Source organism: Pan paniscus, chromosome 10 (assembly GCF_029289425.2).
Source record: "Pan paniscus chromosome 10, NHGRI_mPanPan1-v2.0_pri, whole genome shotgun sequence".
Taxonomy (NCBI): domain Eukaryota; kingdom Metazoa; phylum Chordata; class Mammalia; order Primates; family Hominidae; genus Pan; species Pan paniscus.
Window position 1 is genome coordinate 128279267 of NC_073259.2, and position 19177 is coordinate 128298443.

Below are 19177 nucleotides of genomic sequence, written 5' to 3' on the forward strand. Positions count from 1 at the left end.
CATGGGCCTCAGCTTCCCCTTCCTTAAAATGGAACCACAAGATTTTCTTGGCTTACCGCACAGGGTTTGCACAAGAATTATTCCAGAGGATGTAACTGCATGCCCTTGACAAGGCATACGGCTTTTTCTTTCTTTTTTCTTTTTTTTAATTTATAATAGAAAAAGTCTTTCCTTCCAGGAACTTTTTTTTGGGGGGGACGGAGTCTCGCTCTGTCGCCCAGGCTGGAATGCAGTGGCGCGATCTGGTCTCACTGCAACCTCCGCCTCCTGGGTTCAAGAGATTCTCCTGCCTCAGCCTCCTGAGTAGCTGGGATTAAAGGCATGCACCACCACGCCTGGCTAATTTTTGTTGTTGTTGTTTTTTGTTTTTTTTTTAGTAGAGATGGGGTTTCACCGTGTTGGTTAGGCTGGTCTCAAACTCCTAACCTCGTGTTCTGCCTGCCTCGGCCTCCCAAAGTGCTGGGAATACAGGTGTGAGCCACCGTGCTCAGCTAGCCAGGAACTTTTTTAACTAGTTTTTTTTTTCTTATTTATATTATTATGCTAATATTATATTATGCTATTACACTTGTTGGTAGTGTTTTGGGGGTTTTTGGTTGTTTCGTTTTGTTTTCCAAAGAGGCATAAAGCTTGGGGGATTTTTTTTATTTATTTATTTTTTTGAGACAGTGTCTTGCTGTGTTGCTCAGGCTGAATGCAGTGGTGTGATCACAACTCACTGCAGCCTCAAACTCCTGGGCTAAAGCCATCCTCCTGCTTTAGCCTCCCCAGCAGCTGGGACTATAGGCATGTGCAACCACGCCCAGCTAATCTTTAATTTTTTGTAGAGACAGGGTTTCGCTGTGTTGCCTATGCTGGTCTCAAACTCCTGGGCTCAAGCGATCCTCTTGCCTCAGCCTCCCAAAGTGCTAGGATTATAGGTATAAGCTACTGTGCCAGGGTGAGGCATAAAGTTTTTTGTTGTTGTTGTTTTGTTTTTGTTTTTTGAGACCGAGTTTCGCTCTTGTTGCCCAGGCTGGAGTGCAATGGTGTGATCTTGGCTCACTGCAACCTCTGCGTCCCGGGTTCAAGTGATTCTCCTGCCTCAGCCTCCCGAGTAGCTGGGATTACAGGCATGCGCCACCATGCCCAGCTAATCTTTTTGTATCTTTAGTAGAGATGGGGTTTCTCCATGTTGGTCAGGCTGGCCTCGAACTCCCGACCTCAGGTGATCCGCCCGCCTCGGCCTCCCAAAGTGCTGGGATTACAGGCGTGAGCCACCACACCCGGCCTGGCATAAAGTTTTAATTTAAGCAAAAAGCAAGTAATAAAAGTACTGTCAGCCACGGCCTGTTGAGGGACCACATGCTGTGTTCTAAACACTTTCCAGGAATTATCTCATTTAGGTCTCCGGACAATCTTGATGGAAATTCTCCCCACTTTACAGATGAGAAAACTGAGGCCGAGGGAGGGGGTTGCCCAAGGTCACAGAGGTAGCAAGTGTTAGACATGTGGTTTGTATCTAGGTCTATCTGGTTCCAAAGTCCATGCTTCCAACCATTTCACCACATCAGAATGTCAAGGCCAGCTCATCTGAAAGGAAAAAACCTTAACAAGGCAAGAGGTGGGTTGACGCTATGAGAAATGCTGGGTCCACAGAGCCCACTGCCAAGTGCTGACTGTCAGGTCCGGCCACAGTGTCTCAGCATTTTCTGCCCAAGCAGACATGCGCAGAGTGGGAGGCTGCATGCAGTTAGCGAGGAGCGGCCCACACTCAGACCCGCCAATGGCCATGCCCAGCAGCCATGCGAGCTGGTGCCTGCCTGGCCAGAGGTGGAAATCCTCTCCGTGGTGCTGGGTGTGCCCATGGCCATGGCACATGGAAGCTCTGGCTGTTCCTTCCCGTCCTGGGTGGCAGCTTCGGTGGTGCCCTCTGGGCTCCTTGGGGTTTCAGGTCCCTGGGTTGGCCTGGCCACACTTCCCCTGTCGGTCATCTTTGCACCTAGCTGCTCCGTGGTAACTGAGGCAGGGGAGCTGCTTCCCAGCCTCCCTGGCTCTGGCCTTGGCCTCTCCTGCTGTAGGCCGTGTTCCTCCGTGAGAGTCCAGGTATCTGGGAAGATGGCCTGCCGGTCCACTGCCACTACAGCTGGCTCTGTTACTTCTTGGAAGCTTCGAGCAGCTCCAGAGGGGGGCATTCTCTCAGGCCTGAATACCTCCGAAGCCCATGGCTGCTCCCATGTGGCAGCCAAGGCCTCCTCTGGGCACGAAGGGCTGGCTGGTGGCCCCTGGGGCTCCCCAGGCTCTTGGAGAGCTGTGCTCCCAGCACAGGGTACAGTGTGGCAGCGGGGAGCCCCAGAGAGCTCACTTGTGATGGTCGGCAGGTGCCTCCAATCTCGACCCTGACTCTCTGTGCCCACTGCCCACAGAGAACCCTCCACAGAGGGAGACCTTGAGTTGAGGGTGTCAGGCATCACCCCAAGACCAGCCAAATCAAGCCAGCTGGGGGCTACAGGAGGTAGAAGGCCTCGTCCACTCTGCTCAGTACAAGGGAACTCCGGAGTGTGGCCCTGGCCTCGAGGGGAGGGTGTAGTGGTGGGTGGCAGAAATACAGATGGCATGGGAGGAGGAGAAGGAGAAAGGGAGCAGTATGAGGACGGAGCAGAGCTGGACAGCCCCGGGGCACTCAGAGCCACAGTGGAGGAGCTGGTCTGGAGAAGAGAGAAATGCAGAGGGGAGAGGGGAGAGAGAGATGAGGGGAGTGAGGACGGCTGCACCCTGCAGGCGGTGGGCTCGGCCTTAGGGCTGACCAAGGTGGCTGCAAAGCTGACGCACAGGATTGACCCTTGAAGGAGACCCAGACCCCAAAAAGGCTTCCCTGGGCTTCACGTGCTTAGCCCTCACCAAACCCAAGCAAGAGAAAGCAGCCACCAAGCCGTGCCTGTGGAGCCACCCAGGGAGGGTATGAGAAAGAAAAGACCATGGTGAGGTGGACAAATGGGGAGCCAGGTGGCTACGGAAGACAGCCCCAGGCACAAATGGAGGGAGAGCCAGCCCCAGGGGGCTGCTGAACCCGCCTCGGACACTGGCCCAACTCGGCCATGTCCCTCCGGACAATCCCAGCTTTCCTACACCCCAAGTCCTCTACGTCTTCCACGTCCTTGCTCCAGGGATCTGACTAAAACCACTGCTGTTTCTCCTGGCATCAGGACACAGGCTGTCTGAGAAAACGGCAGCCTTAAAAGCACCGGGGCACAGCTCCCTCAGGCCAGGCCCTGAATCCAACTTACTTGCTTCTGACCATGGCTGCTCAGAACCACTGGCCTGGAGCTGGAACTATAGCACGCAAGGGTCACAGGGCCAGGCTCAACCCTCCACCCCAGCCACACTCCTATCTCCCACCATGAAACCTCAGCTGAAGGGAGGCTAGGAGACACCATCAGGGCCAAGGGTGCAGGGACCGTTCACTCCCCTCTCATATTCCCTAGGTCATGCCCCAAAGGTCTCCAGCTGACCCACGTGGAAGTGTGAAGTCAGCAGCTGCTGGTGAGTTCTGTCAATATCAATCCCCATGGAAACACTGAATCCTCTAAATTAAACATCTCAGGCCTGGCAGGACTGGGGAGGCCCAGCAGGGGAGGGGAAGGGCAGGTACCTCGTGCAAGCCTGGCCCCATGGTTTCCCACAGACACGCTCGTGGGAACTCAGAAGCCCTGGAGGGCGAGAGGGAAGGATGGGAGAAGAGTAGCAAGGGAGGCTTGTGGATTCAGGATCAGAGGCAGAAAGAAAGAGGATGTGTTGAGGACAGCTAGCGTGGGAGATGGGGCTCCAGGGCAAATGACCTCCCAGGCACAGGCTCCCAAGTCCCACATGGCCCAGCAGAGAATGCCCTCCCCCACCCAGAGCAGCCATCAACACAAGGTTCTTTGTCCCAGCGTCCCAGCCTCCTGATCCCCTCGACCTGAGAGGCTGGGAGCACCCAGGGAGGAAGGAATGTCCCAGCTGAGCACTTTTCCAGCTTGTCTGCCTTCACTGGCTACTGCAGTCCTCAGGCAGGCTGACCCGGCCCTCCCTCCCCATCTCCTGGCATCACAGCAAGGCCAGGGCATGACAGTGTCCCTGGCTCAGGGGCAAGGCACCCAAACACTGAGATGCCAAGATCCAGCTACCCACACTGAGGTAAGGGAGGAGAAGGATGAGGGAGGGGCGGCAGGGCAGGGAAGATGGAGGGTTCACAGGGCACCTTGAAATCCGACAGCGAAGCCATCAGCTCGTCCAGCTCCCTGGTGGCAGAGGAGGCCGAGATGCGTGTCTGCTGTTGGGTGGAGGTGACGCGCTGCGGGCTGCTCATCTCGCCCTGGTTCACAGTGATGGCAGGGCTGCAGGGTGGGCACAGCATCAGTGGGGAGCCCACAGTCAGCCCCACACTTCCCGGGGATCAGATCGACCTCTCACCTCGGACACTGGGGTCTCACCATCCCCAACCCCAGGGAGGTCCACCAGCTCCCTGTCTCTCCTGGGGACCCATCATTGGGTCAGAAGAAAGGGCAGTTCAATGGCACCAGGAAGTGCCAGGAAGACTCCTCTAGCCCCCAGCCCAAGTGAAAGCTGGCCTGCGAAACAAGCCCAAGCGCCCTGTGTTTCCTCCACAACACTGGACATAGAGGTGAGGCTACTGCAGTAACACGACGGCACTGGTAAGAGCTCGCGTGTTGGGCACTCACCATGTGTGCCACGCACTACACACCAGAAACCATTCCAAGCGCTTTACATGGATTACTGGTTCTCACCCTTATTGAGGTAGGTGGTCTTATTCCAGTGATCCCATAAGTTCTTGTCCCATTTTACAGATGGGAAAACTAAGGCTTGAGAGCTGACACTAACTGTCAGAGCCAAAATGTGAACCCCACTGTGTGGCCCCAAAGCCTATGCTAAGAGCTGCTAAGCTCCAGGCGCCCTCAGCCTGCACAACGTCTGTCCTTTCTGACTGGCAGTGACTGGCTGAAGGCAGGGATGGTGTCCATGTGACTCACCACTATCCCCCCAGTGCCTGGCAAACGGCAGACACGGGAGGGAGTGGGTGATACCAGGGCTAAGGGGATAGACACTGGACCCGGGGCAGGCTGGGCCAGCCCTTCCCCACCTGGGGAGAGCCCAGTGGGTACTCACACGGGGCTGGGCACGGAGCTCTCCAGTTCATCCAAGAGACTCTCCACACTGGGCCGCACGTCCTCCAGGCCCCGGCCCCCATTCCGCTTAGGCTTCTCTTTCGTCAGGGGCCCAGCTTTGCCTCCCAAGGTGCTGTTAGTCTCTGGGACACCATAGAGGGGGCTCAGGGCCCCAGGAAGCGGGGGGCTTGAGTTGGCCTCATCTTGCAGAGAGGAGAGAAAAAGGCTGCTCAGCCCTTGAGCCCTCCTGGGATCTAGAGGTCAGCAGATGGGCCCTGGGCCCTGGTAGACCCTGCCCCAGGGACCCGGTCCTACCTGCAGGGAAGCCTGGTGGGTTATGCTGTACAGCGTTCAGTTCCAGCAGCAGGCGGTCGAGTTCAGAAAGGTTGCTGCCCAGGGACGTGCTCATTACGGTGGGTGAAGGCTCAGCTGATTTCTGCTTGTTGGGGAAGCTTTGAGAGGCAAAGGAAAGAAGATAGTGAGAGATGCTTTCTGGCCTTGTACTGGCTTGGCAGTTCCCAGATTCCCAAGGAGAACAAGGCAGAGGAGATGCGAAGTCTTCCCCCGCAAGAGGACAGAGGGTAGGGAAGGGATGTGGTAAGAAGAGGGGAGGAGGCCGGGCACAGTGGCTCACGCCTGTAATCCCAGCACTTTGGGAGGCCGAGGCGGGCAGATCATGAGGTCAGGAGATTGAGACCATCCTGGCTAACACTGTGAAACCCCGTCTCTACTAAAAATTAGCCAGGCGTGGTGGCGGGTGCCTGTAGTCCCAGCTACTTGGGAGGCTGAGGCAGGAGAATGGCGTGAACCCAGGAGGCGGAGCTTGCAGTGAGCCGAGATCGCGCGACTGCACTCCAGCCTGGGCGACAGAGTGACAGAGCGAGACCCCGTCTCAAAAAAAACGAAAAAAAGAGGAGGGGAGGAATGAAGTCTTGCTTCAGTTCCTCAGCTACACGGAGATGCTGTGATAGCCCAGAATGTCCACTGCATGGAGATGGCACTGATGAGGTAGACGGGCCCACCGACAGGCCTTCTGCAGCTTAAACCAGAATAACCCCACAAGGCCCAGTTGCTATGCCTGCTCCCGGGCCTCCGCTGCCTCCCACCCTGGCCAGGTCCCTGAGATTTCTAAGCAGGAGGGAAGGTGCCCTGGGCAGACTGGGGCAGTACCTGTAGACGTGCTCCTCCTCACCCACTCGGGAGCACGGAGAGCCAACACCGTCCTGAGGGTTGGAGACACTGGAAGTTTTGGCACTGGAGCCGTACACAGGTGATGAGGACTGAGGCTGCGAGAAGGAGAATGCTCAGAGGCTACCCCGAGGGGAGAAAAAGGAACAGGGGCCAGGAGCAGCTCCAGTCACCCCCAGGAGGCTCCTGCCCACAGCCAGTCTCACCAGGGAATTTCCACAGTTGGGCCAGGAGACCTGTGATTAACCACTTGGTCACTGCTCCACTCACGTGGTGAGTGGGAAGAGCAGTGTCTGGTTGGGAAGGGTCGACTGCCCCAATTCCATTCCATCCCCTGGCTCCCTAAGCCCCTGCCAGCTAAGTTCCCTCTGTCCCCCAGCCTCCTTGGCCTTCCCAGCCACTGTCCCCGCCTCACCTGCTGGTGGATGAATCGGGAGCCGCTGGGCTGCCACTGGTCTAAGGGGTCAAGGATTGTGCCATTGAGGGCCTCGCTGGACGGGGGTGGGGGGACGGGGGGTGGCACGGCAATCTCCTGGTATGTGTGGTTTCCAGTTGGGTATGAGTAGGGGGTCTCCTCCGACAAGAACACAGGCCGTTTGGAGATGTGGGAGGTGGTAGACTCCAAGTCCGCCAGCAGGGCGTCTGCAAAGAGAAGGCACGGGTAGCAGGTGAGAACCGGGATCCTGGGGACTCTCCCGTGGCAGGGCCCTCCCTGCCTGCACCTCAAGAGTTAATGCCTTCTAGCACCTGCCCCACCCATGGGAGAAATGACCAGCCTTGGGACAGGAAGCCACCAGCCCCGACCAGCCTAACCAAGAGCCGGCTCCCAAAGCTAACTTCTTCTGGCCACCCACGACTGAAAGTGCTCTAGAGGCGGGCTCTGGGGCTGCCCTGTGGGATCTCCTACCTCTGGGAGTCAGGCACCTGGCACTGCGTTCCCTCCTGACAGGGCCGCGCAGCCGCGAGTGAAGTGCCTGTCTGGAACTCTGAATCTGCAGGGCAACGCGGAGAGAATGGGCGGGAGGGGCCCCACGTCACAGGGAGGGGCCCTGGCTGTGCCAGGCCCTCACTTGATTTCTAAGAGCTTAGGCTTTCCCAGCCCCCGACTGGAAGGGGCACTCAGGATGGTCCCTGCCCTCCTAACCAGGTGGAAGCAGAAGCCCAGGCTCCAGGTTCCTCCTGAGGCTCTAGGCTTATGGGGTAAGGTGTGCGGGGAGGTGGGGGCTGGAGTGAGGCTGGTGCAGCGGTCCCCACGCCCTCAGTGAGCAGGGGGCAAGACTGCTCCATTGGCTGTTTCTGCGGAAGTCTGGCAAGCAGCCCGGCCCCAGAGGCTCCAGGCCCCCACTGTTCTGCTTTTAACAGCAGCAAGGGAGCCAAATCAGCCCTCTAGTGTAAGCTTCCATTACCCTGGCACCTGGCAGCCAACAGGGGGGCACTAGGTCTCCCCAGTCTCCAGAAAAGAAGGGTATAGAAGGGCAGGAGTAGGACCTGCTGACCCCCACTTCCTCCGTCCCCTCCTGGGACCCTCAACAGCCCCACGGCTCAGACAGCCTGGCCCTGGATGCCACACCCTCATTCCTGCCCCGTTCACAACTTGCTTGCTCTCAGCTCCCCGGTAACCTGCTGGGTCCAGGGAGCTGACAGCTTGATCCCTAGCCCTCAGGATAATAAACATCTAAAAAGCAATGGCTGCATTTATTGCCACTTATCAGTAGCAGGCAGACTGCTAGGCATTCTAGCAGCATGTAAGGTCTCCGTTAATCCCCCTAATACCCCCTGTAGCTGGAATTGATTCTCCCCGAAGGGATGAGGAAAGCCGGGCTTGGAGAGGCAGAGGTCAGAGGTGTTTGCTCCGAATAACAGAGCCAGTGAGTGGCACAATTGTCTGACTCCTCAGAAGCCCCAAACCCCAAAAACCTGGCCTGTAAGAGGGCACTATGACGACCAGATGATGCCATACTTAAAGGGTTCAACTTCCTGAATGTTGGAGGCCCAAGCTGTGAGGCCTGCCAGTGTGATCCTTCCTTGTGGCCTTGCTCCCAGTCCCCCAGCCTGTGTTCAGAGGAGGAAATAGAGAAGCAAGGCCCTCACCCAGGGCCTCGGTCTATGGGGCCACACCTTGTCCCAGCTGCCTGTCCTGATCTCCTACCCTCAAGGCTGGCCACACCTACCCCATGCTCCTGCCCAGATGGACAGAGGGGATGTCTGTTCCAAGGCCCAGGACCCCGGGTCTGGTCGCCTGACCTCCAAGGAAGTTCAGGTCCTACAGCCCGCCCCGCCCTCCGGGTCCCATGGAGGAGGCCTGGCTTCCTGTCTCTAGCAAACCGGAACTAGAGGGAGTTGGTAGGTATCTAGGTAACGGCAGAAAAGGAACCAGTGTCCAGGCCAATCCCCACGGCCTCTCCAGGGCCACACCTGCTGTCTTGGCTTCACGCAGTGTCCTCATTTCCTCTGGGCCCAATCAGCAATGGGTGGATCCCTCTTTCTCCACCATGGGCAGGGCCAGCTAAGAAACCCCATAGGACTCCCCAGAGCAGGCAACGAATGAGTGCAACCCCAGTAGGGGGCAGGAGCAGCTGCCATCCTTGAAGGCCCACTGGGGCCAGGAGCTTCACCTTTGTTACCTGCCATCCTCACAACGCCACCAGCACAGATGGTATAACTGCGGTTCAGAGGCAGAGTCACATCCCACACTGCCAAGGCTGGATGAAGTGACAATGCTGGACTCTGATCTCAGGTCTCTTGGACTCCAAACACCCAACAGAAGACAAATGGTCAGGCTTCCTTGTCAAACATTTTGAATCAGGGACTCCACCAAACGCCCGCTCCACCACAATGTGATTCTAAGCCTGGGCTTTTGGTTTATGGATTGGATTCAGGTTTACAATGTCAACAGGCTCTTGGGAGCACAGATCCCTAGGCTGGTGAAGTATTGGTGAGAGGATGCAGTCCTGGGGCACAGAGACACAAGATCACTCATTCTGAGGTCGAGCCAGACCTCAGTTCAAGTGCCAGCTCCCCTCTCTACCATCCATGCCACAGGGCAAATCGCTTAGCTTCTCAGGGCCTGTTGTCTCAGTAAGCTCTTGAATAACTCTGACCTCAAAGTACTGGTGTGAGGTTTATAAGGACTAGCAGGTACACTGGAAGCTGCAAACATCAGTTGCAAATATCAGGCTCTCCAGACCCAAGTCACTCTGCAGGAGGAAGCTCCGTAGCACATTGGAAGCTACAAACATCAGATCTGATTTGCTCTGTAAAATCCAGAATAAGGTCTTCCTCCAAGGAGAGCAGTGTAGGTAAGATGCAAAGTACTAACTTCTTCTAAGTCTCCTAAGTCTTTTCTGGGTAGAATATGAGCAAACCATGAAAAGGGCAACCTTGAAAAGAAAAGAAAAGTAATAAAGTAACATTCAAATTGTAGCATGTCCCAGCCTGGGCAAAACAGTGAGAGCCTGTCTCTACAAAAAATTTAAAAATTAGCTGGGTGTGGTGGCGCATGCCTATAGTCCCAGCTATTCAGGAGGCTGAGGTGGGAGGATCACTTGAGAACAGGAGTTGGAGATCGGCTTGGGCAACACAGTGAAACCCCATCTCTACAAAAAATTTAAAAATTAGCTGGGTGTGGTGATATGCGCCTGTAGTCCCAATTACTCAGGAGGCTGAGGCAGGAGGATTGCTTGAGCCCAGGAGGTCAAGACTACAGTGAGCTACAATTGCACCACTGCACTCTAGCCGGGGTGACAGAGCAAGACCCTGTCTTAAAAACAAACAAACAAACCATAGAGTGCAGATGTCAGGGAGAAGGCACATCATTATTCAGTTTTCTCCAAAGTTTTGTCTATTTGAGGGACAGAGAAAAACCCCAGCAAGTCCATCCACCAGCCACAGGGTCTCTGGTATGGCTTCCTCCTCTCTCTCCACCCTTCATTCTCACCTAGTGATTTGGACAGGCAAGGACTAGGCAAGAGGGGTAAGGGTTGGTGCCTCCAAACCCCCCACAAACTCCTCAAGAAAGAAAACCAGAAATATAGGAGGCAAGCCAACAGTAGACTCCTAGCTTTACTTTGATTTCCAATGGGTGCAAATACCTGAGACTTCCCCATAGGCTGCAGAATGGTTAAGGGTCAGAGTCCCCTTGCAAGCTCAGCAAACGTCCCCCCTGGCTTGAGCAAACAGAGCCGGCAGACACTGCACACAGGAGTCCACTTGAAGGCAGAGCCCCATCCCAGCGGGGTCCCCCAGTGTCCGGCTCCAGCCTTTCCCTCTGCTCTAAATATTCCTGCTACTCATACCCCAAAGAAGGTGTCAGGCTATCCACTCTTCAGAGAAAATGGTACCCACTGAAACCGTTCGAGACCAGGAATACACCCTCCCTTCCCACATGCTGGGAGGACAGATTCCAGACACGCTGCTCGGAAGTAGTTGGGAGACCTCATTCAAGCTAAGAAAGGCCTCAAATTTCCTTGGCATTACTCTACTAAGTTTCCAGGTCCAGGCCTGGGGCCCTCTAGACCCAAGTCACCCTGAAGGAGGAAGCTGTCTCTCTGGGGCTTCCCAACCACTTTCTGGAGGAAACCCACCCTGAATTCTGCAGGTTTTCTGTCTCTCTGGGCCAGCGGAAGTATGCAACATGAGGAGGTAGGCCAGGCTGTCTCGAGGCTGAGGGCGGGCTAGGTGCAAAGTCCCTAGCGAGCCATGGGCAAAGGCCACGGAGCTATGTCCTGGCTCCGCCCTGGTGAGGAAGGGGTGCAGACTGTCTGCTGCTCCCCACCAGAGGGCACCATTGGCCCGTCAGCTTCTTGCCACTGGGTAACCTCGTGCAATCTTGGAATTTTCTAGCCGGGGAAGACTGGGGAGCCCCTGGCCATGGGCGCAGTGGGGAAGTTTCTATCCTTAGAGAACAAGGCTGAGCTGGAGGAACACAGCAAGCTAGTGGGAGGAACACAGGTAGCCTGGTATCACTTGAAGGCACAACCCAAGGGTGACATGCAGGGCTCTGGAGAACCAGAGGGGTGCATGCCCTCGCTTCCAGGGCCCTGTGCAAATGCAGCACCGTGTGCGCCCCTATCTGCACCCCATGGCTGCACCTGGTCGGAGCAACAGCATGGAACAGCTGCAGCTTTGGGTCGGGAGGCCGCCCTGGGGCAGGTGGCTGGGCAGAAACAGTGCACTACGGCCAGGCTGAGAGGAAGAAGCCCTTCCCTGGGCCTCAGCAACTGACTGAGCATAATCCTTACAACCGGTGGGAGCCGCTGGAGGGTTAAGGTACAGACAGACACCCTCAGCCCACTGCTCCGAGGAGGAGGGGACCGGTTCGCCTGCATTCCAGGGCAAGTGCTGCAGCTGCGTCCCTCACATTCCTGTACCCACCTAGGGGCTCCGGGTGGAAGGAAACCTGGGTCCCCTTGTACCTACAATGGGGGGATGTCCCCCAGACTGTGGCTCTGGGGACCCCAGTTGATCCACTGACGCATGGCACTCAATATCAGATTAAAGAGAATCAATTAAAACCTTCCGCCCCCACCCCCGACTGCAGCACAGAAACAAGCCAGGCTTCTTCCTCCTACCTAAGCCCCTGCCACTTCTTAGTGTGTGATAAAGACTATCAAGACCAGAGGCCTGGAGCTGGACAGGTGCCAAGAGAGAGGAGATAAAAGTCCATCTCTCTGAGGGGGTGGGAGGACCCAGAGCGATTCCATTCTCTCCTCCCAGGCTCTGAGGACTTTCAGTGTTACAACTTGTACGGTGAATCCTCAGTCACCTGGGCTCTGCTCAATGGCTGAATTGCTCGGATAGGCTGCTTAACTGCTTTTGTGCCTCAGTTTCCTTGTCTGCCCAATAGGAATTCCACCATTTTACTCACAGGATTGGGACTACATGAGAAAAAGATATAAAGTGCTGACTTAGCACAGTGCCTGGAATACAGCACACAGGAAGTGGGAGTTGCTAAATAGATTACAAGTTTCTTCCCAGAGAAGTGTTAAGCCCTAGGAGGGGAATGAAATCACCTCCCCATCCTATCCAATCCCTGAGGGCAAAGGGTGCTGCCCTCTAGTCCCAGATCAGCAGGAAGCAGGTAAATGTGGGGCATGGAGCCAGCTTTTCCATCCCTTCTTGGAGTTTACAGGCTGCCCTGCCACACCAGCCCCAGCGCCAGGGCCCCGTGGTCCCTGCCCACCTTTGCCATTCTGGACTCCTCCACCAGCAGCCCCAGGCAGAACTAGAAGAGGTATAGTCCTGTGGCCCTCAGGCGGCGCCCCACCTTAGCACGCCTTGCATTCTCGAGGCCTGGCCCAGGAGAGGCCCACGTAAGAACAAGGTATTTTCCAGCCACTTCACCCACCTTCTTCTGCAGGCCAATTTCACTCAGCTTTCATTGCCCCAGGCAGGGAGCGGCCAGTGCAGCTTCCTTAGGAGCTGACAAGCCAAAGGAAGGAGCAGCAAGCACCGCCCTGAAAGCTCCAGCACCAGCAGCAACAGGCTGCCATAGCACAGGGGCCTTCCCCGCAGCCCTGGGCCAGCTGTCCATCCCTGCCATCTGATAGGAAACCCAGACTCCCAGAGAAACAAGTCCCTGTCCTAGGGGGTCTGGGGATGCCCAGCCTCATGGCCTGTCTATCCTGTTGGGTCCAGAACTCTGGACAAGGGAGGTTCCCAACCCCTTGATGACCACCTGGGCAGCCTTGGTAGCTCTGAGTGTCAGAGAAGCTGCGGCCTCCTTACAGTTGCCCACGCTCAGGGATATAAGCAGTGAGCGGGGCTTGGCCCTTCCTAAGGAAGGAGCTATGTAAACAGCAGGACCAGCTCAGGGATGGTCTCATCTCAGCCCCTTTGGTGAGACTCTTCCAGATTAGGAAGGAAAACAGAACGGGAAGGCGGGTCTCCCCCCTCCCCCTGGCTCCAAGTTCCCCTCCCCTCCCCCAGCCCAGAGCACATGAGCAGTTAGAGCAGAGGTAATCTAATCCGCAGCGGGGTGCTTTCACTTGGTGAGTAAGTCCCCAGGAATGGTGAGCTGGGTATATTTATCCTGATAACCGTCCGTCCCCAGTAAGGGCCAATCCACAATTAGGCCAGATCCACTCTGCCCCACCCACCCCCAGCCCAGGGACCTAGGGCCTGGACACTGACTAGGAACTCAGTCTCCTTGAGGGGCCTTCCCTGCCAATTTGGGTTCTTGTCAACTGTCTCCTCTCCAAGAATTAAGCTCCAGAGAGCAGGGGCCTTGTCGGTCTTGTTCGATGCCATATCCCCAGCAGCTAGAATGAATGGCTGAATGACAGAGGGGCTGTGAAGAGGAGGAGGATGGGGAAGCAGCAGTGAGCAGAGCAAACAGCCAGTGCGGAGGAGGGGAGCCAGGATGCCCTGATCCCAGGCCCAGCGGATGAGTGGGGGCCCCTCAGCGGATCTTCTAACCTCTCTGGATGTCTTCTCTATCAAGAAAATGGGCAGAACCCAATTTGTCCCCATTCCTAGCAGCATGCTCTGAGGAGGAGATAATACGATTATGGGTGAGATTTATATAGCACCTTTGAGCTCTTCCGAGTTAGTCTAAATCCAAGATTCTGCTATTATCTGAATCCCAGACAGGAACTGCTCTGCTAAGAGGATGGATGAGAAACGATCAATACCATAGTGTCATTTAAATATTTAATAGCCATGCCTGGAGGTTACAAAGACTCAGCCACCAATTCTCCTCCGCTGACTCATGCCTCACTCAACAGGAACTGCATTTTACCCTTACAGCCCTGAAGGAAGTGTGGGCTGGGGGGTGACACACAGGAAGCCAGGGGAGAAGGCCCGGGAGTCTTCCAGTCAGCCGCCAGGGGAGGAGGGGGTGGTCATTTGGATGAAGTGGTTCTTCCCCAGGCTTCCTACAGGCCTAGCTTAGGAGGGTGGCTTCCTGTATGCTGACGAGCTCTTCCTTGCAGAGGGTGACACAATATGAGTGGGCAGACAGACTGGCTTTATTGGCTGCCTGGCTTGTGCCCAAGGTCACAGGGCACAGGTAACCAGAGACCCGAGAGAATAATGGCTGCAAGGCAACTCCAGCAGTCACCCTGAGCTCCAGGCAGAAGACCAACTGTGTCAGGCCCATCTGCACCAGGCACCCACACAAGGCCCACCCATCGGGCTCCTGGCTGCAGCCACTTCCCCATCAAATTGGGCTCCAGGAGCTTAAGCAACAGCAGGTGAGACAAGGCTGCCCAGGTTGACTCTGAGCACTTCTATGCATCTGCCTTAGGCTACAGACACAGGAGTTCAGGCCAGGCTGGCCAAACACCAGAGTCTTTCTCTTCTTTTTTTCTTTTTTTGAGACAAGTCTTGTTCTGCCACTCAGGCTAGAGGCCTGATCACAGCTCATTGCAGCCTAGAATTCTTGGGCTCAAGGGATCTTCCTGCCTCAGCCTCCCGAGTAGCTAGGACTAAAAGCACATGCCACCACACTAGGCTTTTAAAAACTTTTTTGTAGAGACAGGGTCTCGCTATGTTGCCCAAGCTGGTCTTGAACTCCTGGCCTCAAGCCATCTTCCTGCCTGGGCCTTCCCAAAGTGCTGAGATTACAGATATGAGGCACCATGCCCGTCCCCAGAGTCTCTTTCATATTGTAAATAACTCATCTCTCCTGTCCAGAATCAGTGGGCCCTCCCTCCTCCAGAGGTCCCAGAACACTGTGGACACATTTCATTGGTCAGATGTCATCCACCTCTTTAGGTCGCCCAGAGATGCTAGACCTTTTCAGGTCAAGTCCAGGGCCCCATTCCAGGCCCAACTCACAGCTCCTTCAATGGGTAAAACCCAGATTCACATACAAAAAAGACAGCCTCAAACCCAGGAGACTCATGGGCTGGAAAGGTTCTCAGCTGTTCCAAATCGACCCCAGCCCATTCCTGCAATGTGGGCTCTTCCAGGCAAGTTGATCTGTTGCAGAGCAGGGCGGCTCCTTGGGCCTCTCACCCCTGCTAATCACCAACAGAGGTTAGGAGGGGCTCAAAGTGAGTCATCGTCCCACAGAGACCCGAACAAAAAGTTCAAAAGTTTGCCTGTTCCTGAGATGAGCTGCAGTTTTTTTGCGATTTTTGTGGATTTCATAGCATTAGTTACCCACTCTTTGCTAATCAGGTTCTCACTAACCAGCCAGCACCTTCCCCTTTTTTCAGGCAGCAAGGTCATTTCCCGAAGTCAGCTCTCACTTGCCTGACTTCCCCAGTTCTCTTTTCTAAGTCCCTTTAATAGCTCCCACATTTAGCTGGTCACTAAGTCACATCAATTCTTCTTTCGCGGGGCCTCTCCCTGTCATCACTTGCCTCCCTTTCCTTTCATCACCACAGCCAACCACTTGGACTAGCATTCGAATCCATGCTCAGTGCCTACCTGAACTTGACTGCAGCCCCTTGCCCTGGGTTCTCCCAATCTAACCCTTCCTGCAGACACCATCGGCCCGAACTTCTTGGCACCCAGCCTTTTTGGGGCATGCCTCACACTTCACTCTTGCTTCTCCCCCTAGACTGCAGGTCCTCTGTGGGCAAGAACATCCTCCTGCTCCTGAATCCCCACAGCATGGATACCCTCATAGGCCTCCTTTTTTTTTGAAATGGAGTCTTGCTCTGTCAACCAGGCTGGAGTGCAGTGGCATGATCTCAGCTCACTGCAGCCTCCACCTCCCGGGTTCAAACGATCCTCCTGCCTCAGTCTCCCAAGTAGCTGGAACTACAGGTACACACCACACCCGGCTAATTTTTGTATTTTCTTAGTAGAGTCGAAGTTTCACATTGTTGGACAGGCTTGTCTCGAACTCCTGACTTCAAGTGATTCACCCACCTCGGCATTCCAAAGTGCTGGGATTACAAGCATAAGCCACTGTGCCCGGCCCTCACAGGCCTCTTAGAGGGGCTTGAATGAATGTGTGCAGAGCAAGGGGCGGAGTTATAATACTCACCCACTGTTGCCCTCTCTGCCTATAAAACAAGGTCAGAAACCCTGGGGATGGCATTCTGTTCTTGACCCTCTCAGCATATGGCCCCAAACTAACCTTCACTGCCTCCTTGGTCCCCCTCACTGCAACCCATGTCTCCAGCCAAACTGGGCTCCCCGCTTCCCTTTTCGCCAGCGTGCCTTTCTTCACAATACTGAATGTGTCCCACCACTACCTCTATCATCATTCACCTGGGTTTGAGCCTCTCGCACAAGGATATCCATACCCCCAGGGGACAGATGGAAGCCAGGGGTACAGGAAGCCACCTCAGGATAAACCCAGAACACTTTGAGGATCAAATGTACTCAGGGGCAAGAAATGTAAATCATTGTCTTAAAACAAATAAGGCTACATTATGGAGTCAAATGCAAAATGCAAGTGAAATCGTAAGATAAAAAGAGAGGCTTCAAGGCCTGCATGGTGGCTTATGCTTGTAATCCCAGCACTTTGGGAGGCCGAGACAGGGAGATTGCTTGAGGCCAGGAGTTCGAAACCACGTTGGCCTGGCCAACATGGTGAAACCTCATCTCTACTCTACTTAAAAATACAAAATTTAGTTGAGCATGGTGGTGCATGCCTGTAATCCCAGCCTCTTGGGAGGCTGAGGCAGGAGAACGGCTTAAACCCAGGAGGCAGAAGTTGCAGTGAACAGAGATTGCGCCACTGCACTCCAGCCTGGGCGACAGAGTAAGACTCTGTCTCAAAAAAACAAAACAAAAAAAACAGATAAGATTTTGCTCTTGGGGACTTTGGCAAACAATTTTAAGCAGCACCACAAAGCCCCCACTGTCCACACATAAAACCACCCCTGCCCATATCACAGATTTGGCTGGTCTGGTGTCGTTGGGAGCTAGGATGGTCACACAGTTCTTTGGACACCCTCTGGGCATCCCACCTGCATGGCAGTGTGGTAGAGTGGAAGGAATGGGCCATCTAACAGTGAGGAGGATGGGTTCAAATCCGCCACTCACTAGCCTGGGTGACCAGTGACTAGATAATTCTGGGCTTTAGTTTACTCAGGCACCTCATAGCGCACAGTGAGTAATGGATGAAAAAGAATGTGAAAGCCATCCTGGTGGCTGGGATAAAATAAACGTAAGCCTCCCACTCTGACACACAGGAGACACTCAGTCAATAGATCCACATCACTGATTTTCATCTCCCTTAAGGCCAGCAGGGGGAGGAGTCGGAGCCAGGGACTGCAGCCAGGGATCCTGGGAGCTGTGACAGGTTGTCACTAACTCAGCCTTCTTGCTAAGCAAACCACTGACCTCACCCTTTGTGTCTTGGGTTCATTCCAAGTCCTCCTTGGAGAACATCAGCTGAGCCCAGGCGCCTCCGACTCACTGCCTAGCAAGGACAGAGGCAAGCGAGGGAAGCTGCAGGGCCCCAACGCCTCCACCCCCACCCCATCCCTACTGCCTGCCGGGAAGTCACAGCTGTCTGAGAGGCCTGTGGCTTTGAACCCAGAATCGCGACAATAGAAGGAACTGCCCAAGCTCCACGGTAGCTCCCAGAGGAACCCAGGAGAGAGCAGCCTCTGCTCCTGCCACGGAAGCTCTGAGCCCAGCAGAGTGCCAAAAAGGGATCCAAAGACGGGGCTGCGAGGCTAGAAAGCAGCTCAGGAGGGGGTGAGGAGTGGAACAACCCTTCCTGAGCATCTACCAGGAGCCCAGCCTTGCAGCCCCATTTGTTGCCAGGGATTAGAATGCAGACACCCAGAGCCGCCCCATAAGGCCCCACGAGGACAGCGCTGCCTGACTGCAGAGATCACCCATGTTCTTCCCAGGATGCCCCACAAGGAGAGGAATGATCGCTTTCAGCAGCTGTCCGTCCTCTGCTCGTCACCACTCTCCACTCCCACAACACACATCCCCAGAGCCCCCAGAGGAATCCAAAAAGGCGGGCCTGCTGGGTTCCGCTCTACTGCTGCCCACTCCAGGTCTCCTGTTCTCTTTTCTTTCTGCCTCCTCCTCACCCTCTGCCTCAGGAGGGGTCTTGAGCCACAGAGGAGCCCCTAGTGGTGGTACAGAGAGCTCAAGAATTCTGAGAAGGCTGGTGCACTCCATGTTCTGGTCTAACTTGTTGATGTGCAAGGTCGACGCGCACAAGTGTTTTCCCCCTGTGCTACGCTGCTTGTGGTCCCATCTGAACCTCAGGGTGCAAGATGGGCCTGCCCCGGGAACCAACCTCTGACCTCGCAGAGATGACATCAGAATCATTAAGAGACACACAGGCAGACAAGGGACCCCACTGTAGGCACCAAACCAGCCAACACGGGACAGCCAGCAAGACAGTCAGCCTAGATTTTCCAACCCACAGTCAGCATAGCTGTTCCCTTCAATGGACAGCCACATGTCTCACCCAAGCACTTTTGCCACTGAGCAAAAAAGTAGGCAGTTCCATGTCTTGCCCTCTGTACTGCTGTTTTTAACTACTCTGTGTCTGGGCACAAGAGGGCTGCAGAGGGCACAACACGCTGGGGAAACACAAGCCTGAGCATAGAGCTGTCCTCAGCCACTGGCTCTCGACCCTGACATGCAATCAGCCATGAGGTGTGCCACCAGTCCTTGGCTAATCATCATAAGGTATGGACATCTGCAACTGATTTTTTTCTTTTTTTGAGACAGGGTCTTGCTCTGTTACCCAGGCTGGAGGGTGGAATATAGTGGCATGATCACAGCTCACTGCAATCTCCACCTCCTGGGATCCCACCTCAGCCTCCTGAATAGCTGGAACTGTAGGTGTGTGCCACCATGCCCAGATGATCTTTTTTTTTTGAGACGGAGTCTCACTCTGTCGCCCAGGCTGGCGTACAGTGGCGCCATCTCAACTCACTGCAACCTCCGCCTCCTGGGTTCAAGCAATT

General features: G+C 55.1%; 1 protein-coding gene across 8 annotated transcripts in view; it reads right to left on the reverse strand.

Annotated features, from left to right (window-relative positions):
• The window catches only part of PXN (paxillin), a 55226-nt gene that overhangs the window by 6967 nt on the left and 29082 nt on the right, over positions 1 to 19177 (reverse strand). For 3 of the 8 annotated variants that reach the window (XM_034934641.3, XM_034934638.3, XM_057299543.2), the window contains exons 2-6: positions 6748 to 6974; positions 6315 to 6430; positions 5460 to 5596; positions 5146 to 5347; positions 4220 to 4355 (exon numbers count right to left, since the gene is read on the reverse strand). In XM_034934641.3, the coding sequence (XP_034790532.2) occupies positions 4220 to 4355; positions 5146 to 5347; positions 5460 to 5596; positions 6315 to 6430; positions 6748 to 6974 (818 nt within the window). Of the gene's footprint in view, positions 1 to 1802; positions 2688 to 4219; positions 4356 to 5145; positions 5348 to 5459; positions 5597 to 6314; positions 6431 to 6747; positions 6975 to 7239; positions 7325 to 8956; positions 9691 to 19177 lie in introns of those variants that run through there. The other 5 variants (XM_063593710.1, XM_034934632.3, XM_055096249.1 and 2 more) reach the window with 4 other exon arrangements.